The sequence below is a fragment of the Cervus canadensis genome, chromosome 2, assembly GCF_019320065.1.
Source record: "Cervus canadensis isolate Bull #8, Minnesota chromosome 2, ASM1932006v1, whole genome shotgun sequence".
NCBI classification, from domain to species: domain Eukaryota; kingdom Metazoa; phylum Chordata; class Mammalia; order Artiodactyla; family Cervidae; genus Cervus; species Cervus canadensis.
In genome coordinates this window covers 8498976-8519745 of record NC_057387.1, presented here as the reverse complement: position 1 = coordinate 8519745, position 20770 = coordinate 8498976, and the positions used below count along the sequence as shown (strand labels likewise).

The 20770-nt window shown below is 42.4% G+C and overlaps 1 protein-coding gene across 4 annotated transcripts in view; it reads right to left on the bottom strand.

Moving 5' to 3' along the window:
- Positions 1 to 13360: 13360 nt before the first annotated feature.
- The window catches only part of CD84 (CD84 molecule), a 39920-nt gene continuing 32510 nt past the window's right edge, over positions 13361 to 20770 (bottom strand). Inside the window, exons 3-8 of one of the 4 annotated variants that reach the window (XM_043451675.1) lie at positions 20234 to 20485; positions 19717 to 19836; positions 18858 to 18890; positions 16894 to 16991; positions 15933 to 15995; positions 13361 to 14288 (exon numbers count right to left, since the gene is read on the bottom strand). In XM_043451675.1, coding sequence (XP_043307610.1) covers positions 14223 to 14288; positions 15933 to 15995; positions 16894 to 16991; positions 18858 to 18890; positions 19717 to 19836; positions 20234 to 20485 — 632 coding nt within the window. In that variant the 3' untranslated portion in view covers positions 13361 to 14222. The remainder of the gene's footprint in view (positions 14289 to 15932; positions 15996 to 16893; positions 16992 to 18857; positions 18891 to 19716; positions 19837 to 20233; positions 20486 to 20770) is intronic. The other 3 variants (XM_043451682.1, XM_043451688.1, XM_043451696.1) reach the window with 3 other exon arrangements.

Here is a 20770-nt window from a genome sequence, read left to right as displayed (position 1 = left end):
CCCAGCATTTCGTGTGGTGTACTCTGCGTATAGGTTAAATAATCAGGGTGACAATATACAGCCTGGACCTACTTATTTCCCAATTTGGAACCAGTCTGTTGTTCCATGTCCAGTTCTAACTGTTGCTTCTTGACCAGCATACAGATTTCTCAGGTGGTCTGGTATTCACATCTCTTGAAGAATTTTCCAGTTTTTTGTGATCCACACAGTCAATGGATTTGGCATAGTCAATAAAGAAGAAGTAGATATTTTTCTGGAACTCTCTTGCTTTTTCTATGACTCAATGGATGTTGGCAATTTAATCTCTGGTTCCTCTGTCTTCTCCAAATCCAGCTAGATCATCTGGAACTTCTCAGTTCATGTACTGTTGAAGTCTACGTTGGAGAATTTTGACCATCACTTTGCCAGCATGTGAGATGAGTGTGATTATGCAATAGTTTGAACATTCTTTGGCATTGCCTTTCTTTGGGATTGAAATGAAAACTGACCTTTTCCAGTCCAGTGGCTACTGCTGAGTTTTCCAAATTTGATGGCATACTGAGTGCAGCACTTTCACATCATCATCTTTTAGGATTTGAAAGAATTCAGCTGGAATTCCATCACCTCCACTAACTTTGTTCATAGTGATGCTTCCTAAGGCCGACTTGACGTCATACTCCAAAATGTCTGGCTCTAGTTGAGTGATCATACTATCGTGGTTATCTGGGTCATTAAGATCTTTTTGTGTGTAGTTCTCCTGTGTATTCTTGACACCACTTCTTAATTTCTCCTGCTTCTGTTATGTCCATATCATTTCTGTCCTTTATTGTGCTATCTTTGCATGAGATGTTCCCTTGGTATCTCTAATTTTCTTGAAGAGATGTCTGGTCTTTCCAGTTCTATTGTTTTCCTCTATTTCTTTGCATTGATCACTTAGGAAGGCTTTCACAATCTCTCCTTGCTATTCTTTAGAACTCTGCATTCAAATGGGTATATCTTGTCTTTTCTCCTTTGCCTTTAGCTTCTCTTATTTACTCAGCTATTTGTAAGGCCTCCTCAGACAACCATTTTGCCTTTTTTGCATTTCTTTTTCTTGGGGATGGTCTTGATCACTGCTTCTTGTGCCATGTCATGAACCTCTGTCCATAGTTCTTCAGGCACTCTGTCTATCAGATCTAATCCCTTGAATCTATTTCTCACTTCCACTGTATAATCTATAAGGAATTTATTTAGGTCATACCTGAGTGGTCTAGTGGTTTTCCCTACTTTCTTCAATTTAAGTCTGAATTTTGCAATAAGGAGTTCATGATTTGAGCCACAGTCAGCTCCTAGTATAGAAACATACACCTCTTCAAAATTGAATAAACAATATATAATTTGAACACACTGATCACTAGATGTGAAGCAGAATCTTTAATAAAAAAAAACTTTCTTCAAACAAAGGTTCAGGACCAGGGCGGCCTCAGAGTCAAATTCCATCTAACACACACAGAAGAACTTATATAGACATTTCTCCAAAGAAGACACATAGATGGCCAATAGGCACATGAAACTATACTTAACATTATTAATTATTAGAGAAATGCAATCAAAACTACAATAAGGTACCACCTCACACCAGTCAGAATGGCTATCATTAAAAGTCTACAAATAACAAATTCTGAGGAGGGTGTGGAGAAAAGGGAACCCTCCTACACTGTTGGGGGGAATGGAAGTTGTTACAGCCACTATGGAAAACAGTATGGAGGTTCCTCAGAAAGGTAAAAACAGAGTTACCATATGATTCAGCATTTCCACTCCTGGAAATATACCAAGGCAAAACTATAATTCAAAAAGACACATGTGAATACATGCACTATTCACAATAGCCAAAACGTGGAAATAACCTACATGTCCATTGACAGATGAATGGATAAAGACATGGTACGTATATACAATAGAACCGTACTCAGGTATAAAAAGAATGAAATAATGCCATTTGCAGCAACATGGATGCAAGTAGAGATTATCATGCTAAATAAGTCATAAAAAGGAAGATAAATACCATGTGGTGTCACTTACATGAGGAATCTAAAATATAGCACAAATGAAGCCATCTACAAAAACAGAAACAGACTCAGACATAGAGAACAGACTCGTGGTTGCCAAGGGGAAGGTGGGGAGGGAGAGGGGTGGACTGGGAGTTTGGGGTTGATAGCTGCAAATTATTACATTTAGAATGGATGAACAACACGGTCCTAGAGTACAGCACAAGGAACTCTAATCACTATCCTGAGATAAACCACGATGGGAAAGAATATAAAAGCACAATGTACATATGTGTCTAACTGAATCACTGCCGTATAGCCGAGATTGGCACAACATTGTAAATCAACTATATTGCAAAAAGATTTCTTACAGATAAACCATTTCTGCATTTTGCAGAGAACATCTACTTGATTCTACTTTTTTCCCTTTAATTCCTTGCTTGGTTCAATTTAATAAAATTTAAATTAAGATTTTTAATATTTATATTTACAAGTAAGACTGATCTATATAACGAGTTAACAGATGACAGATTTTTTTCTGTAAAAGTTAAGATAGTATTTTAGACTTGGGGCTATTGGGTCTCTGTTGCAACTACTCAACTTTGCTCTTGTAGCATGAAAGCGGTCACAGTCAATACAAAAATGAATGAGTATTGGGAGTGTTCTAGTAAAATTTTATTAACACTGAATTTTGAATTTCATATAATTTTTGTATGTTACCAAATATTGTTATTCTTTTGAATTCTTCCGATTTCTAAAAGCTGTAAAAACTATTCTTAACCTATAAGCTATATAAAAGTGCTTAATAGGCTCGATTTGTCCATAGGATGCAGTTTGCTGATTTCTGGTCCATATTTTTCTTTTCAGGGAATCATCCTGTTGTAGTTTGGAATCAAAGTTATTCTAATAGTGCTCAGTGAATTTTGAAGCTTTCCAGTATTTTCTTTGCTTTAAAACAGTTAAAATTACATAGAAATTATCCTTTCATTGATGGCGGTAGAACTGGTTCACAAGACCTTCTAGGCTCGGTGCCTTTTGAGGTGTTAGATGACAATATCTTTTCCATCTCTTTCTCTGATTAAAGAAGTTCTGGTTATAAACTTCGAGCTTATGAACTACTGTGGATGGAAAGGTGTATACCAGAGCAATTTATTGGTTCTTCTTGCCACCAGATGGCATTGTCACATCTGTGTTTTGGAAAGATCACTCTGGCTATGGTGTAGAGCAGGGGTGACCAGTCCTTTTGACACCCAGGATGGGTTTTGTGGAAGACAGCTTTTCCATAGACTGGTAGGGTTGGCAGGAGTCGGGGTGAGGGTGGGATGGCTTCAGGATAATTCAAGCTCATTACATTTATTGCGCACTTTGTTTCTATTATTACATCATCTCCACCTCAAATCAGCAGACATTAGGTCCTGGAGGTTGGGGACCCCTGGTGTAGAGAATGTGTTGGATCAAGGCAAGTGTGACTACAGGAGGTAAAGAGCTGTTGTCCAGGAAAGAGATGATAGTGGCTTGACTACTGTAGCTACTAGTGGATGAAAGAAGAAAAGTTGGATGGATTATAAAAACATTCAAGGAGGTAATTTAGGGATTTTCATGACTACTTCCACGTTCAACGGTTCACTATGAGGATGTGGAGGATTCAGCGTATGGTTATACTCATGGCTATGAGAAATTACAGTGAATAGATACAAAGTAAAATCAGTGATGGTACAAAGAATGATATCCAGGAGAAATCAAAATACAAGCTTTCAAAAGTCTTCCCCCTAGTGGAGTCGCATGGGATGTCCTTAATTCCTCAAGTGACATGTGATGACAGCACATGTGTCATCACTATGTTTTCTGCTAGGGAAGTTTGCCTGAGCCTAGGATTCTAGGGTTTTTATCAGTAGTCACTGTCTTCCTAGCATGTACAAAATTTCAGAATCCAAAAAGGAAAGCAGGTGTTCAGCACAAAGCAAATTGTTTGTATAAACAGTTTAAGTTCAGTGAATTGCTCTTAGGAAATGGTAGAATCTCCCTAAAACCAAGTTCCTAGACACTAGCTAAGAGTCAACCTTGTAAGTACACCTTTCAAAGGATAGTTGCCTTAAGTCTATATTGTTAAGGTTAACTATTTTCTGTGTTTCCTAATCCTTGACCATGCTTTCTGCAGAGGAAGTAAAGTCAGTATTTTTCTACTGTGTATCCATCCAAAGGTTGGAAACTTATTAAGGGAATATGACTTAGGAATAAATAGCTTTCTCATTGAGACTTGTGCCAAAGGATTGTCACATTCCAGGTAAGGTAAGGCAGTTAAAGGCTGAACAAACTGTTGCATCTTCACTAATTAATCAAGATATTATACATTGAGGACTTCCTCTGTAACTTGTGCAGGATCAGACATTGTGGATACAAATGATGAGCAAAAGCAGACGTGATCTGCCTCCTGATGGAGCTTACAGTCCAGTGAGGAAAGAGAGAAACTAATCAAATAATCATGAGGAGAGATATTTAAAGACAAAATTTGAAAACTGCTGTTATAGAAAGAGATCTAGAACAATCAGAGTAAAAACAGGCATCAGACATGGTCTGAGAAGTAGGAAGACTTCCCCAAGGAAGGGACATTTGAGTTGAGCCCTGAGGAATGAGTGGGCATTAAGAAAGCGAAGTTGTGTATTAGAAGCAGTGAGGGTAAGGAGTGGATGATAAACATTTCAGACAGAGGGAGAGGCTTAAGGCTAATGTTTAGATGAAATGAAATGAAATCTTCCAGAACTTCAGAGGGTACTAGAAAAACACCACAAAAAATTTTAAAGTCTTCTCAAGATTATCTGTATCTGTTTATAGAGTTGCTACACAGGGATTCTGAAATTCTTCGGGTAGTGGTTCAATTTCAGTCCAACAAGAAAAGGATAAAGAGATTTATCTGTGGGAGCCTAAGTATATTTGCAAAGAATTGCTCAGAGCAGAGGATGTGAAGCTTCTTTAATAAGTTATACTAAAGGATGTGGTTTCATATCTAGAAGCTTCCATTTGCTATTTCACGTATCACTTTTTAACAAGTCACTTCTCCCTCAAAATTTTGCAAAACATCCTGAGGCCCTTCACCCATAGTTCTGAGGGAGCCACACCTAGTGACCTCATCGAAAAAGGTGGCACTGTGGGTGATCCAGACAATCCTACTCTCCAGTTCCCTAGAAACAGACTCTGAAAGTGGTGTCCAGGACTTCTTTTCTACTCTTGATATGTGGGTCCCAATCTGAGTTCAGTTCAACACATATTTATTAAGCTCTCCTGGGCAATGGCTTCTGTGATGAGTGCTGTTAGTGGAAAGATGAATAAGACGTACTCTCGTCCTGGAGGGCGATGGGCCCAAAACATATGACTAAGTGCCCAATTTCTCTGTTTCTAGGATGATCAAGGCAGCACTCCCTGCTCTGTCTCTAACCCTGTGGCTCTGCTGCACTCCAGTTTCTTGTTTCTCGTACCCTGTCTCTAGATTTTGCATCCTGTCTCAGGATCCTGGTCATGTCTCTTACATCAGACTGAAGTCTTGCCATTCTCTTTCTGAATTCACCTGAGCCTAAGGTGCCTTTATGTCTACTCAGGGTCTGAGTTCTCAGCTGCACAGAGCCTTTGTCATATTGTTAATAGAGCATTTGCTGCTTTAGCTACTTACCTTATCTCTTCTGTTCTTGTGAAAAACAAAGATAATGAAAGAATAGAAGCATCACCACATACTTTTTCTGTTTACTTGTTGAAATGAAGCCTGTGGTCTCATTTCTTAGGCACTTACAATGTGTAAATAATTTTATTAATAGAAAGTTACAAATGCAAGTAATAAAAGATGACATGGAGAAAAGATAAGATACCCGGTTACAATCAGGGCGTCTAGCTTCTGAAATAGGTTTAGGTAGCATTTACTGCTAGTGAGCACGTGTGCTGCGCTTAGTCACTCAGTCGTGTCTGACTCTGCGACCCCATGGACTATAGCCCACCAGGCTCCTCTGTCCATGGGATTCTCCAGGCAAGAATACTGGGGTGGGTTGCCATGCCCTCCTCCAGGGGATCTTCCCAACCCAGGGATCGAACCCAGGTCTCCCAGGTAAAGAAGGTGGATTCTTTACCGTCTGAGCCACCAGGGAAGCCCCAAAGGGTGTGTTGCCCCCCCACCGGGGAATTGAACTCTGGTCTCCCTTATGACAAGTGGGGATACTCACCACTATACTAATGAGGACAGCACTAGTGAGCATAATCTTCGCGTTTGTATTAATTAATTAACTTATCTAGTTTTTTTTTAAAGGATCCAAGGCTAATTAGGTACTGCAGACACAAGGAAGAGAAGAAAGTTTTCTGAGCCAAAACAACTTCTTGGCCAGCAGGGGACATAGTTGAGAAAGTGCCACAGCTGTATAATTATCACAGAATATGATAAATGTTACCTTTATGCACTTATGTACTAAATGTTATAGGAGTGTAAACAGGAAGCTACATATTTAGCTTTGGGTGGGAGGTTTTAGTGGAGAAGGAAATGGCAACACTCCTATATTCTTGCCTGGAAAATCCCATGGACAGAGAAGCCTGGCAGGCTACAGTCCATGGGGTTGCGAAGAGTTGCACATGACTGAACGACTTAGCATGCATGCATGGGAAGTTTTAGAAGGCTACACAAAGAGAGGATACTTGGTCTGACCCTTGAATTATGAAAGAGCCAGAGATGGAAGGGAGAAGAAAGGCATTTCAAGTGGAGGACACAGCATGGGCAAAGGCATGGGGGTGGGAAAGGATTTGATATGTTCATGGATCCATGATATTTCTGTGTGGCTGGAGTTAGAGAAGAGGCAGGGGAGGGGCCTGGAAACTCTTGATGGGTCAGATTGCTAAGGAGTGCGGTCCCACAGGAAAATGAAGTGATAAGTTCCATGTTTTACAATAGAAAGATTGCTCTTTATGTGATAGCAGCCCAGGTAATGACTGTAAAAGGAATGAGCTGAGAGCCTGGGATGGAGAGACAGAGTGTGTTTGAGAATCAGACATATTGAGGGGACATGGTTGAGAGGAGCCGTAGAAAGGGGCTGGAACTGACAGAACCTAACAGCTGATTAGATACAGCAGGGAAGTCGAGGTGACAGGAGGAAAGAAAGAAGACAAGCATAAAAAAGTTCTCTGCTTTTGGCAGCTGCTGATGGGTGGAGCAGTGAAGAACAGCAATTCAGGACACAGCCCTTGGAGTTGGAAGGCTAGGAATTGATTCCTAAGTTTTAATATTTGCTTGTCTGAATTACTTAGCCTTTCTGTGACTCAGTTTCATAATTTGCAAAATGGAGGATGACTGCATTTTCTTTGGGGTAGATACGTTTTAATATTTCTTATGGGCTTTAAATAAGTGAATATATATAAAACATCAGGGTGGGAATAGCACATAGTAAGCACTCAATAATTGTCAGCTATTATGATTTTGGTAGGTCATTAACTAGCACAGGGAAAAGAGACTGAAAACAAATTGGGGAGGCTGAGGAAAGATCTGTGAGTTCAATTTGGGGCACACTGAATTTAAGATGATTTCTGACATCCATGCAGAAATGATCCATAAATAGTTGGAAATATAGGTTATAAATTAATCATTGTGATTATGTGTATTTGAAAAAAATTCCTTGACAGATAATTTATGCAATTATTTGTCTACAATAAGATCTCATAAGAAAAATTTCTCAGTTGCAAAGATATGACCATTTTCAGTTCCCAGAGTTTATTCATCCAAACCCAGAACCTTGTGCAAGGCTATTCAAAACTGACTGGACAAGCAGCCAGCAAGAGTGGTGATAGTAATTATCATTCAAAGAGAGAGTGGTTCTGTTTATGCATTCTTCTTAATAAATTTCTCAAAGTCTACAAGTCTCTAGAGAGGTACTAGTCATTACTCTGCTTCCGCAAATCAGAACTTCAAGACTTTTACTAATGGTCTTTGTCAAAATGTATTTACACTTTAACCTGATTTGAGCAACCATCGAGGGCTCCCCACACTTGGACTGCAGATCATTAAAATCTCAAGGTGTGTAGCTTGAGAAATAGTGTAATATTGAAATAGTGTAGCACAACTCCCTAATTCTGACCTCTTTTGTTTCTGTTTTTCTTGTGGCATGAATAGTGCAAACGTACACTGTACCTCTCTCATTTTGCAACAACTCATCAGAAATGCTTAACACCTGAATTCCTTGTTTTCTAGGAAACCAGATCTGCCCAAAATGCAGGTAGGGTTTTTATCCAAGTTTCTTTAGTGGGTGTTTCCCAAATGAAATTGAGTGGTTATCCAGAGAACAACAGAATTAATATGTGAACACATTTACCTGGAGCTGCAGTTTTAGTATCTCTAAAATATCATTATATGTACATACTCATTCAACAAATATTTGTGGGTCACCTATTATGTGCCAGGTGTGGGCTACACCTGAGGCAAACTGTCAGGCGTTGGCAATCCAGAGCAGGCAGCATGGTAGAGGCCAAGTATGGACTCTGCTCACTCTCATGGTAGCTTCCAGCAGGGCTCTTGGTGACAAGAAGTCCTAAGTTCCAATCCTTGCTAAGATTTTTATTCCCTTAGCTTTCATGTAAACTAGAAGAATTAATTTCCACTTTACAGCATCTAGTGTAGCAGCTGCTATACAAAGTAAGCTGTCAATTAGATATTATAGGCTCCCTGCCCTCAAGTAGCCCTTTATTTCCTTCACTGTTATTCAGACATAGCCCCTGTTCTCTCACTAGTTGAGGAGACAGGTATACTATCAGGTAATTAGGATGTAGTGTGGTAAATGAAATAATAGGAGCAGATCTTGATCTAGGAGGGTTAAGAGTTAAAAGTTTGATATACAAAGTTAATTTAGCACAATATCAGATACATTTCCGTTGCATGGATCTTTATTTTTATAACTTTGGTTTTAGCATCTTATAACGGTTTCAGGCCTATAATAACAGATAATATAATGATCCAGGGCTTTACTGTGTGTGGGTATGGAATACTTCATTTAATCCTCACATCAATCCTACACAGTAAGAGCCAGTATTATCCCAGTTTTATAGACAGGCAAACTGAGGCACAGAGAGGTTAAAATAAGAAACCAGAATTCAAACCCAGGTACTCTAGCATCAGAGCCCACATTTGTGACCACTCATTATACTTCTTCCTATTATGTCCTTAAGCTTCATTTTACAGTCAGAAGTTACATGAGAGAAAATTTTTACAGATCAAGGGAAAAGCCAAATAGAAGGAAAGAAATGTATCTTGAAGAAAATATAGTCCAGTCATTTCTGTTTTCCAGGAGGAACAAGAGAAGTGGTCTCTGTTGACATAGCCTGGACCAGCCAGGCTCCTTCCTATGCCCACTTTCCAGAAGTGGCCCAGTAAAACTCTTCTCCTGTGGGCTGTGCAGTTAATAATATTCTATAGCTTTTTAAAAAAAATCTCATTTAAAATCAGCTTCGCTCTCTTTTTCTGAGAGGCATGCAGAAAAATCTGCAGCATTTTTCCCTTTCTCTCCCGGGTAAAAAGCCCATGGTGACTTGAGAGGGAATGTCTTGTCTTACCACTGCTTTCCACTAGAGGCCTCTGCCCCTGAGATTTCCATTTCAGAGCACACTAAAAAAAGCGGGCACATCTTGGTCTGATACAAGTACCTGATACAAATACCTTATATTAACACGTATATCCGGAATCTAGAAAAGGGGTACTGATGAACCCAGCAGAGAATGGACTTGTGGGCATACTGAGGGAAGGTGAGGGTGGGACGGATTGAGAAAGTAGCATTGACATATATACACTATCGTACGTAAAAGAGATAATTAGTGAGAAGTAGCCGTAGAACAGGAGAAGGCAATGGCGCCCCACTCCAGTACTCTTGCCTGGAAAATCCCATGGACAGAGGAGCCTGGTAGGTTGCAGTCCATGGGGTCGCGAAGAGTCGGACACGACTGAGCGACTTCACTTTCACTTTTCACTTTCATGCGTTGGAGAAGGAAATGGCAACCCACTCCAGTGTTGTTGCCTGGAGAAACCCAGGGACGAGGGAGCCTGGTGGGCTGCCGTCTATGGGGTCGCACAGAGTCGGACATGACTGAGCGACTCAGCAGCAGCAGCCCTATAACACAGGGATCCCAGTTGGAGCTCTATGATGACCTGGAGGAGTGGGATGGGTAGAGGGGAGGGAGGCTTAAAAGGGAAGGGATATATATAATTATGACTGATTCGTGTTGCTGCATGGCAGAAACCTAAACAACATTGTAAAGCAATTGCCTATCAATTAAAAAGTAAAGATTCTGTTCCACTGAAAGAATACTTTGATTTTATAGACTTGTTGGTCACAATATAGCTTATGTGGAAAGATGTGAAGGGGAAAATAAGATCACATTCATATTTCAGAAGGATAATCTGAGAACTGATTGGGAATGGGGTGAGTAGCTTATGCCTTCATAAATCAGAAGATTCATAGGAAAGAATCAAACACAGTGTTCCTGAGTCCCAAAAGTCATGTGAAGAATTTCTGTGCACTGGCTGCACCCCAGGTTTGTTCTCCTGGGAAGTCCTAAGGAACTTTTACTTCTAGTTCTTTCATTTCTTCCTTCCTTTCTTCCTTCATCTTTCTTTCTTCCTTTCTTTCCCCTTCCTTCTTTCCTTTCTCCCCCAACCCCTACTTTCTGCTGGGGCACTAGAATACTAAGAACATGACTGAGTAAGCACGCCAGGGAGAGGCAGGGGCAGCAGCTACAGAATGAATATGTCCATGAGTGATCTCTCAACTCACATAAAGAAGTACATAAGTTTTAGGAAAAACATCTTATTCAGTATGACTTTGGAACTTCTCCATCCTTTAGGACTACGTCTCTTATTTCTTCTTCTATACCCTTCCCTAGGGTGACTGCCTTACACCTGGTTCATTGCTTTACTTGATGTCTTAGAAGATCTGTCTACCTCTGAAAATCTTTTCCTTCCAAATGCCCCTGTACTGGGAATAGCCTCTGATATTTTCATGCTGATATTTACTGCTTGCTGTAATTTGATTCCACTATGCTTATTGGCTTCTATCCATCAGTACTTCCAATATATACCCTTTTTTTCAAGCTAGCTGATCACTTTCAATTCTATTCAACAGCATTTATAGCTCAAAAAGCAAGGTACAAGGCACCATGTTGGCTGATGGTAGATGCAGAGATGAATGAAGCTAATACGTCTTGTGATCACCTCTTCATGATCATAAAGTCATGGGTCTTGCCTTTAAGTAATGAACAATACATAAGGAAACAAACAATTATCTATACTGTAAGGTAGAATGAAATGAGTTTTAGTGACAGAAAGACCATAGGGGTGGGGAAAGCAGTGCAAAAAGAACCATAGTTAATTTGACCAGGGAAAGCATCATAGATAAGGTGATATTTGAGCTGGGTATTGAAAGATGTATAAATGAACAAGGGATGGGGCCATACATTCCAGCTGAGCACTATGCCACACAGAGGCAAGGGACTGTGATCATGCATGGTGTATCTGGGGAGGTACCCAAAACACATGACACAGATCCTATTGTTTTCTTTCTCTACGCCTTCCTCACTTGGATGCCTTCTGTCTTCTTCATTCTCTGCCAAATCCCATCCACACCTTGAGGTCCAACCTCAGCTTCACTTCCTCTGTGAGGTCTCTTCTGATGTGTTAGGTCATGCCCCTCCCTGTAGCATGTAGTTCAAGATTTAACTGTAGTGTTTGTGCTGTAGTTAGACCAAGTCAGACATCTTGTTCATCTTATACATTGGAGATCTTGAAGCTCCCAACACAGTGATAATGATAGTCAGGGCTAGATAAGTCTATGGACCCATTAATGGGGACTAACACCGTCATTCTGCCTAAAAGCAGTTCATTTCTGCTATTGAGACTGGGATTGTTCATGGTGGTTTAGGATTTAGCTGGTTATGCTTGTTAATACATGAGGGAAACAATTTTTCAAATGCTTACCTGAAAGTTCCACTTAGGGGAAGAGGGAGGGTCACTAACCATAGCTTGAACTCCACCACTCTCTGGGCTAAACCTTAGTAACTTGGTGGACACAGTTTCATGATGTATATCATCATCTCCCAAGTTCCCTCTGGAGAATGACTGCTTCCTTCAATGTGTTTTGCTTTGATGTTTGGGTTTCCCTAAAATGCCAGAAATATAGCTGAGTAGTTAGAAGGAGAACTAAAGAGCCTCTTGATGAAAGTGAAAGAGGAGAGTGAAAAAGTTGGCTTAAAGCTCAACATTCAGAAAACTAAGATCATGGCATCCGGTCCCATCACTTCATGGCAAATAGATGGGGAAACAGTGGCTGACTTTATTTTTTGGGGCTCCAAAATCACTGCAGATGGTGATTGCAGCCATGAAATTAAAAGACACTTACTCCTTGGAAGGAAAGTTATGACCAACCTAGACAGCATATTAAAAAGCAGAGATATTACTTTGCCAACAAAGGTCCATCTAGTCAAGGCTATGGTTTTTCCAGTAGTCATGTATGGATGGGAGAATTGGACTATAAAGAAAGCTGAGCGCTGAAGAATTGATGCTTTTGAACTGTGGTGTTGGAGAAGACTCTTGAGAGTCCCTTGGACTGCAAGGAGATCCAACCAGTCCATCCTAAAGATCAGTCCTGAGTGTTCATTGGAAGGACTGACATTGAAGCTGAAACTCCAATACTTTGGCCACCTGATGTGAAGAGCTGACTCATTTGAAAAGACCCTGATGCTGGGAAAGATTGAAGGCAAGAGGAGAAGGGGATGACAGAAAATGAGATGGTTGGATGACATCACCAACTCAGTGGAGATGAGTTTGAGTAAACTCTGGAAGTTGGTGATGGACAGGGAGGCCTGGCGTGCTGTGGCCCATGGGGTCATGAAGAGTCAGACATGACTGAGTGACTGAACTGAACTGAGTTCCTTTTGGAGAATGGTTTTATTGGAGATGCCTTCTTTTTCATGATGAGGCAGTTTGGAGTGTGTGGTGGTTGGTTTTGTAGAGAAACAGAACTATAGGAAATAGCTATAAAGGAATTGACACATGTGATTACAGCGATTGAGAAATTCTGAGATCTGTAAGCAAGCTGAAGAGGTCTGAGTTGAAAGGCCTGAGAACCAGGAAAGCTGATGGTGGAAGTTCCAGTCCAAATGCAAGGCAGAAGACTAATGTCTCAACTCAAAGACAGTCAGGCAGTGAGAGAGAAGAGATTCTCTCTTACTCTGCCTTTTTTCCTATTCAGATTTTCAATTGATTTGGTGATGCCCACCCACATGGAGGGGAGGATTAATCTGCTTTACAAGGTCTATCAGTTCAAATGCCTATCTGATCCTTCACACTCACACCCTGAATAATGTTTAATCAAGTTGACACACAAAATGAACCATTACACAGGGATACAGAAGAAAAACTTAGACAGAAAAAAATATTATGAGGTTTCTGAAGTGGAGTCAGAGGAAAAATGCCCCAGAAGTCTAGTCCCTACAGAAAGAATGTGTTCCAACACTCCATTGGAAGAGTGTGTCTGCACAGCTGAGACCCACATCTCTGACATCTTTCCATGCCACAGAGTGATATAGGGTTGGGCTGGTCCAGCCAGGTACACCCTGGACAAACGTTCCCAGGCAAAGGGACAGACAGCCTGAAATGCAGTCCACACTCTATATATCAAGCCATGCACTTGAGTGAGAGGCTTACCTGCCCAAGGTGCAGGGGCACTGGGTGAGGCAATGCACCAGGGCTTCGCCCATACATTGAGTGTGAACAGAGGCTCTTAAGTGGTGTGTCATGGCAGGTTACAGGTGTGTAAATATTGATCCTCCCCATATGGGGTTACTGGGAAGAGTCATCCCCTCCAGTCATATACAGCCTCCAGCCATGAGCAATCTTGATTGCTTATTCCATTGTATCATAAAAATTATTTTCTCCATGTGCTACGGTGTGAAGAAGGATAGGAAGCACTGTTCCAAGGGATCTGCCTTGTTATTTTTCAGGAAGTGAGCCATCTTAGAAAGGGCATGATCCATTTGTCTATTTCAGTACAAGTTACGCCCAGCAACAGAGTGTCTCCTTCTTTGCTTAGATGTTGGAATCTGGTGATTTGTAATCTCTGGGTAAGATCTGGGCAGAGCAAGTCTAGGTCTGGATCATCTGCCAGTATGTGTGGTTGCATCTCAGTTTCCATGGGGAGAATTTCATCTGGGAGCCTAGATCACAATTTCATAGCTTGAAGTCCCAAGAGGTTTGCTGTCCTTAGTGCTGGTTTTCTCCATCTGTACAAAAGGGAGAAGGGGGAAATGCTGACTTAAAGGCACTGCTCGGGAATTCCAGTCCCACAGGGAGCCTTTGGAGAGACACCTTAGATTTCCCTGGTTCTGGGGTAATCTGGGGTAGCGGGATCTTGCCCTTTGCTGAGTCCCTCACCTCTGTTCCAGTCACTCCATTAGGAAGCCCTCTTAACTTAGAAAAAACAGCAGATGGGAATGTGGGTATCTGCATTGATTTTGATTATAGGCTTGAAGCGACATTCAGGCTCGTGTGACCTGCCTTCCTTGTTCCTAGTTAAGCCTTCATTTCTTCTTTACCCCATTAACTTCACCTTGGCTTATATGTAGTGGTGAGTCACTTTCACTGGTGTCATATGCTGTAGTTACGTAGAATACTGCAGACAACTCTTACACTGGCTCATGGAGTCCTAGGTTTTAAATTACATACTAACCAAACTAGTAATTGCCAACCAACTTGTCTAGAGAGTTTACTATGAGATGTCTCAATCCAGGAGTCCCTGATTAATCCCTCAAACCTACTGCGTCCCAGTGTATCTTCCACTCTCCTTCTAATCCTGGTGCAGATATGCTGGAGCCCTGCTTCTCACTTGCTTCTCCTTCCCCTTTCCTCCTCCTCCTCTTTCCTCACTCATTTTCTTCCTTTTCTTCTCTCTCCTTCCATCTTTGGTCCTTGAGGAAGTCAAAGTCCTTCTGTCTTATTCTCCAGGGCACTTGGTTTATCTTGACGTTCAAACTGACCTGTGCATTGAGTTCCCTTATGACCTTCTTACTTGTCCAGCTTACAGATGACTCATAGAACCAGCTTTTAATTCTTATTCATGAATTCATTTGCATTCCATTTTGACATCCTGATATTTCCTCCCACTCTTGACTTGTTATCATTATCATCCCTTTCCCCCCAGACAGCTGGGTTCAAATTTACCTTTCATGGTTATCTTCCTGCCTACTAGCTCAGCTATTAGACAGAAACACTTCCAAAATATTTGATTCACCCAGAGACCCTAAAGCTGTCCTGACTGTGGTGGAAACAGGGATTTTCAGATAGTAACAACACCAAACCAGGTTTCCCAAACTGAAAGTCCTGTCAAAGGTCAGGACTTACCTTCCCTCTTTGCATATTTGAAAGGAGGATGCTGGGGCACAGGGAACATGAGTGCCACTAGAGCACTACTAATGCTTGTACCAGTGGCATACGGTGAAGGTCTGCTGAGGGGACCAGTGGGAACTGCGATTCAACCTGTGTTCTACTTGCCCATCTGTGCATCTGGTGTCGCCCTGTGTCTGCCTGGGGCATGGCATGGCAGACCTGCTTTCTAGTTTATACACTGTGAGCTAGCAATGGCCCTGGATGTTATTAGAGACTGGAGTTTCCACACTGCAGTTCAGAGACCTAGGTGCTCCTTCATAGAAAGGCTGGGAAAAGCAATCAAGGAAGCCAGCTTGTAAATGGCCTTGGACCTGGGAAGCAGAGCTGTGTGCATGTGTGGAAGGAGACCAAGGCTCTCAGCAATTAATCCTAGGAAACACAGAGTCCCAAGGGAACCAGTTTATTCCTGTTTGGTTAGATAAGATGCCAAAGAAAAGTTGGAACAGACAGGACAACAGTGATAAAAATCAGAAAGACTTTACCTTATCAGAGTATTGCATTAGGGAGTAAATTGTGTTCACTGGCTCCTCCTTGGTGGGGAGCACCTGTAAAACATGCATCTTGCCCTGAGTGAGGGAGCCCAGGCAAATCTCTTGCTACTGCCTCTGCCCATCAGCCCTCCCTGGTCCCACTTTTGCTAAGTGGTCTCCTCTCCCAGCTTTACCTTTGGTTCCATCCAGCTGTGGAGAGGATCAGGGTCAAGTTGGGGTGGGTATAGGTAGCAACTGGACAAGAACCTCAGAAGCCAAGAAGAACAGTCTGGTGGTTCAGACTGAGTCTTGCTTAGTCAGAATTTTAGCTTTCCATGGGCTCTACAAAACCCAGCTGAACTATTGGTCCAAGTGCAGGGCTGGATTGACCAGGCAGACCTCTATTTCCCTTTCTCTCCTTGAAGACTTCAGGAGAGCTGGCTGGTAGAAGCACAGAGGAAGGTGATACCATGAGGAAGCCTGGTTCCGGGTGGAGGTGAGGGATGGGCAGGCAGGTAAAAGGAAGGTGGGAGGGCAGGCTGTGGGACAGAGTGAATCAGCCCGTGGAGAAATAAGCTGCTGCTGCAGCCAGACCAAGAAGTCGAGTTCAAGTGGAGCTCTCTCAGTTTTGTGCCCTTGAAATCCCCTTAGCAACTTGTTTACCGGTCAGTGGCCACATAAAAGCTCTCACCTCATATCAGAGGCTCCCCTGGTATGAGTCCCCTATAGAAAGTGCTTAAGTCTTAGTCCTGACATCTAACCTGAAGCCAGGCATGAGGTCTCAAGTCCAGGAGGCTGCCAGGGGGCGACACTTGGCCACTTTCTTGTCCCCATGGAAAGACTCCAAGGACCATTTCCCTGACATGGTATTTCTTGGTCGGATCCCGCACCCCCAGCCTCTTGGTTGTGGCTGCTGCCCGTGATTCCCGGTCCTGGGCATGGTGGTGGAGACCTGTGGGTAGCACCACCTTACCTTGCATGGGGGGATCTCATCATAGATCCTGGACTCTGCTGGCTGGGTGTTTCTTGACACTGTGATGTATGTGTATATTGTTTTCTTTGAGGAAGCATCTGAGTCATAAACAAGCATAGAACCACAGTACATGAAAATGTGGATGAATTTTTCGAGACGATTTACTCTAATGTTCTCTTTTTTCCAAATGAAGAAATGAAACCCCAAGAGGTTAAATGACTCCTGTCCTCTTGAGATGGATGTTTGAATCCTTGCTTGCCTCTTTCTTAGGGATGCCTTGTGGTACAGGAGACACTTGGCTCAGGTCTCACCCAGAGCTCAGTGGGAATTATTTTCAGTCCACATTAAGATAAAGAGATTCTCCCCCATCTCTGTGTGGGCACTGAAGTTAGCTTTTCCACCCAGGGTCTTTCTTAGTGTCTCCAGCATTTAGCATTGACTGCCTTATATGGCTAGAATCTTTTCAAGTGAGGGTCTTAGTTTTTCAACTAGATTGATTCTCTCTAGTTGCACACTGTGTTGGTTTCTTCTGGTACATATCTTTCTTTTACCACCTCAATGTTAGACATGTAGGAGGTACTCCACACACATTTGTTACTTGACTGATTGATTCAGAGTCAAACATTTGTTAAACTCTCTACCTGCCAAGCTCTGTGTGAGGAATTTAAGAATTCTTACTTTTAAGAATTCAGGGTTCACCTAGTGACTCAGATGATAAAGAATCTGCCTGCAATGTGGGAACTGTGTTGGGCTTAGTCGTGTCTGACTCTTTGTGACCCCATGAACTGTAGCCTGCCAGGCTCCTGTGTCCTTGGAATTCTCCAGGCAAGAATACCAGAGTGGGTTGCCATGCCCTTGTCCAAGGGATCTTCCCAACCCAGGGATTGAACCCAAGTCTCCCACATTGCAAGCAGATTCTTTACCATCTGAGCCACCAGGGAAGTCCAAGAATACTGGAGTGGGTAGCTTATCCCTTCTCCAGGGGATTTCCCCAACCCTGGAATACAACTGGAATCTCCTGTATTTCAGGTGGATTCTTTACCAGAGACCAGGGTTCAGTCTCTGGTTTGGGAAGATCCCCTGGAGAAGGGCATGGTTACCCACTCCAGTATTCTAGCCTGAAGAATTCCATGGACAGAAGAACCTGCTGGCTGCAGGCCACAGGATCGAAAAAAGTCGGACACAACTGAGCGACTAACGTTTTAAGAATTCATGGACTAATAGAGGCATTTCTCTCATTGTACTGCTTTTCTTTGCTCCTAATGCAGAACATTTTAGGGTCAAGTTGAAAACAGATAGCCAGAATTCAGGGCCTTCACATTCCAAAGCACCAACATATCTGCAGACAACAGGTCTGGGCTGAGTGCTATTATTACAGGGATCTAGTGTTTCAGAGTTTAGTTCTGTCCCAGTCCCTGCCTCAGACTTGGTGAGTGAACCAGATTCAGCGCTCTCTCTTATTTCATTTGCAGATGAAAAAATAGGCCTTCTTCCCTGCAACAAGGCTGTGAGGGATTGAGGACAAATGCCTCTTTTAGGAGCCCTGAAGATCACCTATGGCCTGAGGAGGTTGTGTGACTTCTCCCCATCAAGAGACTATTTGAGTTACAGTTCACATTACAAACTCTCTTCCCCCAGAATGCCTCCTTCTGTGTCAAGCCCAGGTGTATCAACTGATAGTATCTAACACTGAGTACTCACAATGTACCAGGCACTGGGCCAAGTATTTTATATGTGTAATTCATTAAATCTGTTTGGTAAGTATATGTTGCACATCCTGGTTTTATGTGTATTTTACAACTGGGAAAACCAAGACAGTGATAAAATAATTGGTAGCAGATAAATGGTCAAGCTGGGACCTTCACCCCAGACTGTCTGCAAAGTACAAGCTTAGGCTTCGTCACTCTGCTGTGAACTCATCTCTTGCAATTGTCATCCAGGGAAACTAGTGGTTGAGAACTTACCAGGGTTCTTACTGAATTTCTTCAAGAAGGAACCTGAGGAATCAGACCGAAAAGAGAGTCAGCAACATGGAATCAAAGGGAGAGCCTCTCTATATCCAGGGTTGCTATTATGATGGGTGGGAAAGGAAGATTTTGAGTGGACACAGAGGAACAGGAGGGTGAAGCCCCCTAGGGCCCAAGATCAGGTTTTCTGAGTTTAGAATGGTTACAATTACAGAATGATCCAGAGGGACCCAAAGGGATCTAGTGACAACTAGTGCTTGTCCCTCAATGACATTTCAAAAGTCACAGTTTTGGTGGACTTGGAAGTGACCTTGGAGACTTAGTCCAAATCTTATTTCACGTGTGAGAACACTGAGGCAGAGAGGTAAATACATGTGCCCCATGGAGCACAGTTTGTTAATGGCAGTGCTAAACTTGAACCCAGGGGCTCTTTTTGACTTGAGGTGTCCAATTCTAATTTCCCCTACAGGAGACCTGGAGAAGGAAATGGCAACCCACGCCAGTATTCTTGCCTGGAGAATTTCATGGACAGAGGAGCAGGCTACAGTCCATGGGATTGCACAGAGTCAGACACGACTAAGTGACTAACAGTTACTTACTCACTTAAACTTGGACTCAAGTTCTGGACCTATGGCATCCTGCTGATCCCAGAAACATGTTTGGAAGACCATTCAGGGTAATGTAATACAGTAATCGGGGCCGTCTTTCTAGGAGATGGTAAGATGGGGCACTGAGGATTCTAGAAAGACTAATTCCCTGGAACAAAGGACATTTCCACCCCACCTTGGATAACTGACTTCAGTCCCAGGAAAAACGAAGGTACATTTCTACATTTTACCTTGTGAGAAAATCCTACCTTCTCTTCTCTTGCACAAAAGGAACAAAACCACTGGGGGCAGAATGATTATAAGCAGAGAAAGCACAGCCAGCCCACTCATCCATCCAGTGCGACGAGTGTGGGGGCTCATTGTGACATCTGAAAACAGAAGATGCAACGAGACTTAACTCTCAGGAGATGGGCTAGAGAGGTTAGGCAAGCTTGTCCACATTCAAGAGCACTATCCATACTAGGTGCCCTCCAGGGGAGTGCCAAATCTACAAGGAAAACTGTACTTCCCGCTATTAAAGGTCAAGATCAGAAACTGAAACAGGCAGCTGAGTGGGAACTGCCTCAGAATACCCTGAAATGCCTGGCATCTCCCAAAAGGCTTTGGACTCTTTTCTGGGGCTTACTGGGAGGAGAAGCACCTTGGGTCCAGCCATGGCATAATGAAGGCACCTTCCTCTGGAGAACTGGGGCCAGATTCAGGCCTTGCAGCAGGTCAGAGTGAATTTTGAGACTCCAGGAGAGATGGACAGAGATGCTTGGTTACCTGCACAGAGCTGCTGGGCAGAGATGGAGTCAGAATTGTTGCTGACGGGGTTCCATGCCGTACACGTGTAAGTCTCCTCTTGGTTGTCAGGGGTCCAGAAGATTTGAAGGACATTGCCCTCTTCCCCTCGTGGACTCCAGTTGTATGTCACATTCTTTTCTTCTTTATCCACAGAGCACGTCAGTGTGACGTTACAGGTGCTGTTCACAGATGTCATGAAACTCTGAGTAATTTTTGGCTTCCCAAGACGACCTGTGAGGAGATAACACATGAGCCAGTGGTAAGCTGGAGATGACCTATATCAGCCTGAGGGAGTCAACTATTAAATTTTCAGACATTTTCATGAGGTTTGTTAAAAACTTACAGTGAAATACATTTTATTAACAACAAAGCTAATAAATCCTCAAAACTTATCACTTTCTAATTTTTTTGGACAATTTACTTTTTTATTTGTTTTTTTGGCAGTGACATAAGGGATCTTAGTTTCCCAGCCAGGGATCAAACCCATGCCCCCTGTGGTAAAAGTGTGGAATCTTA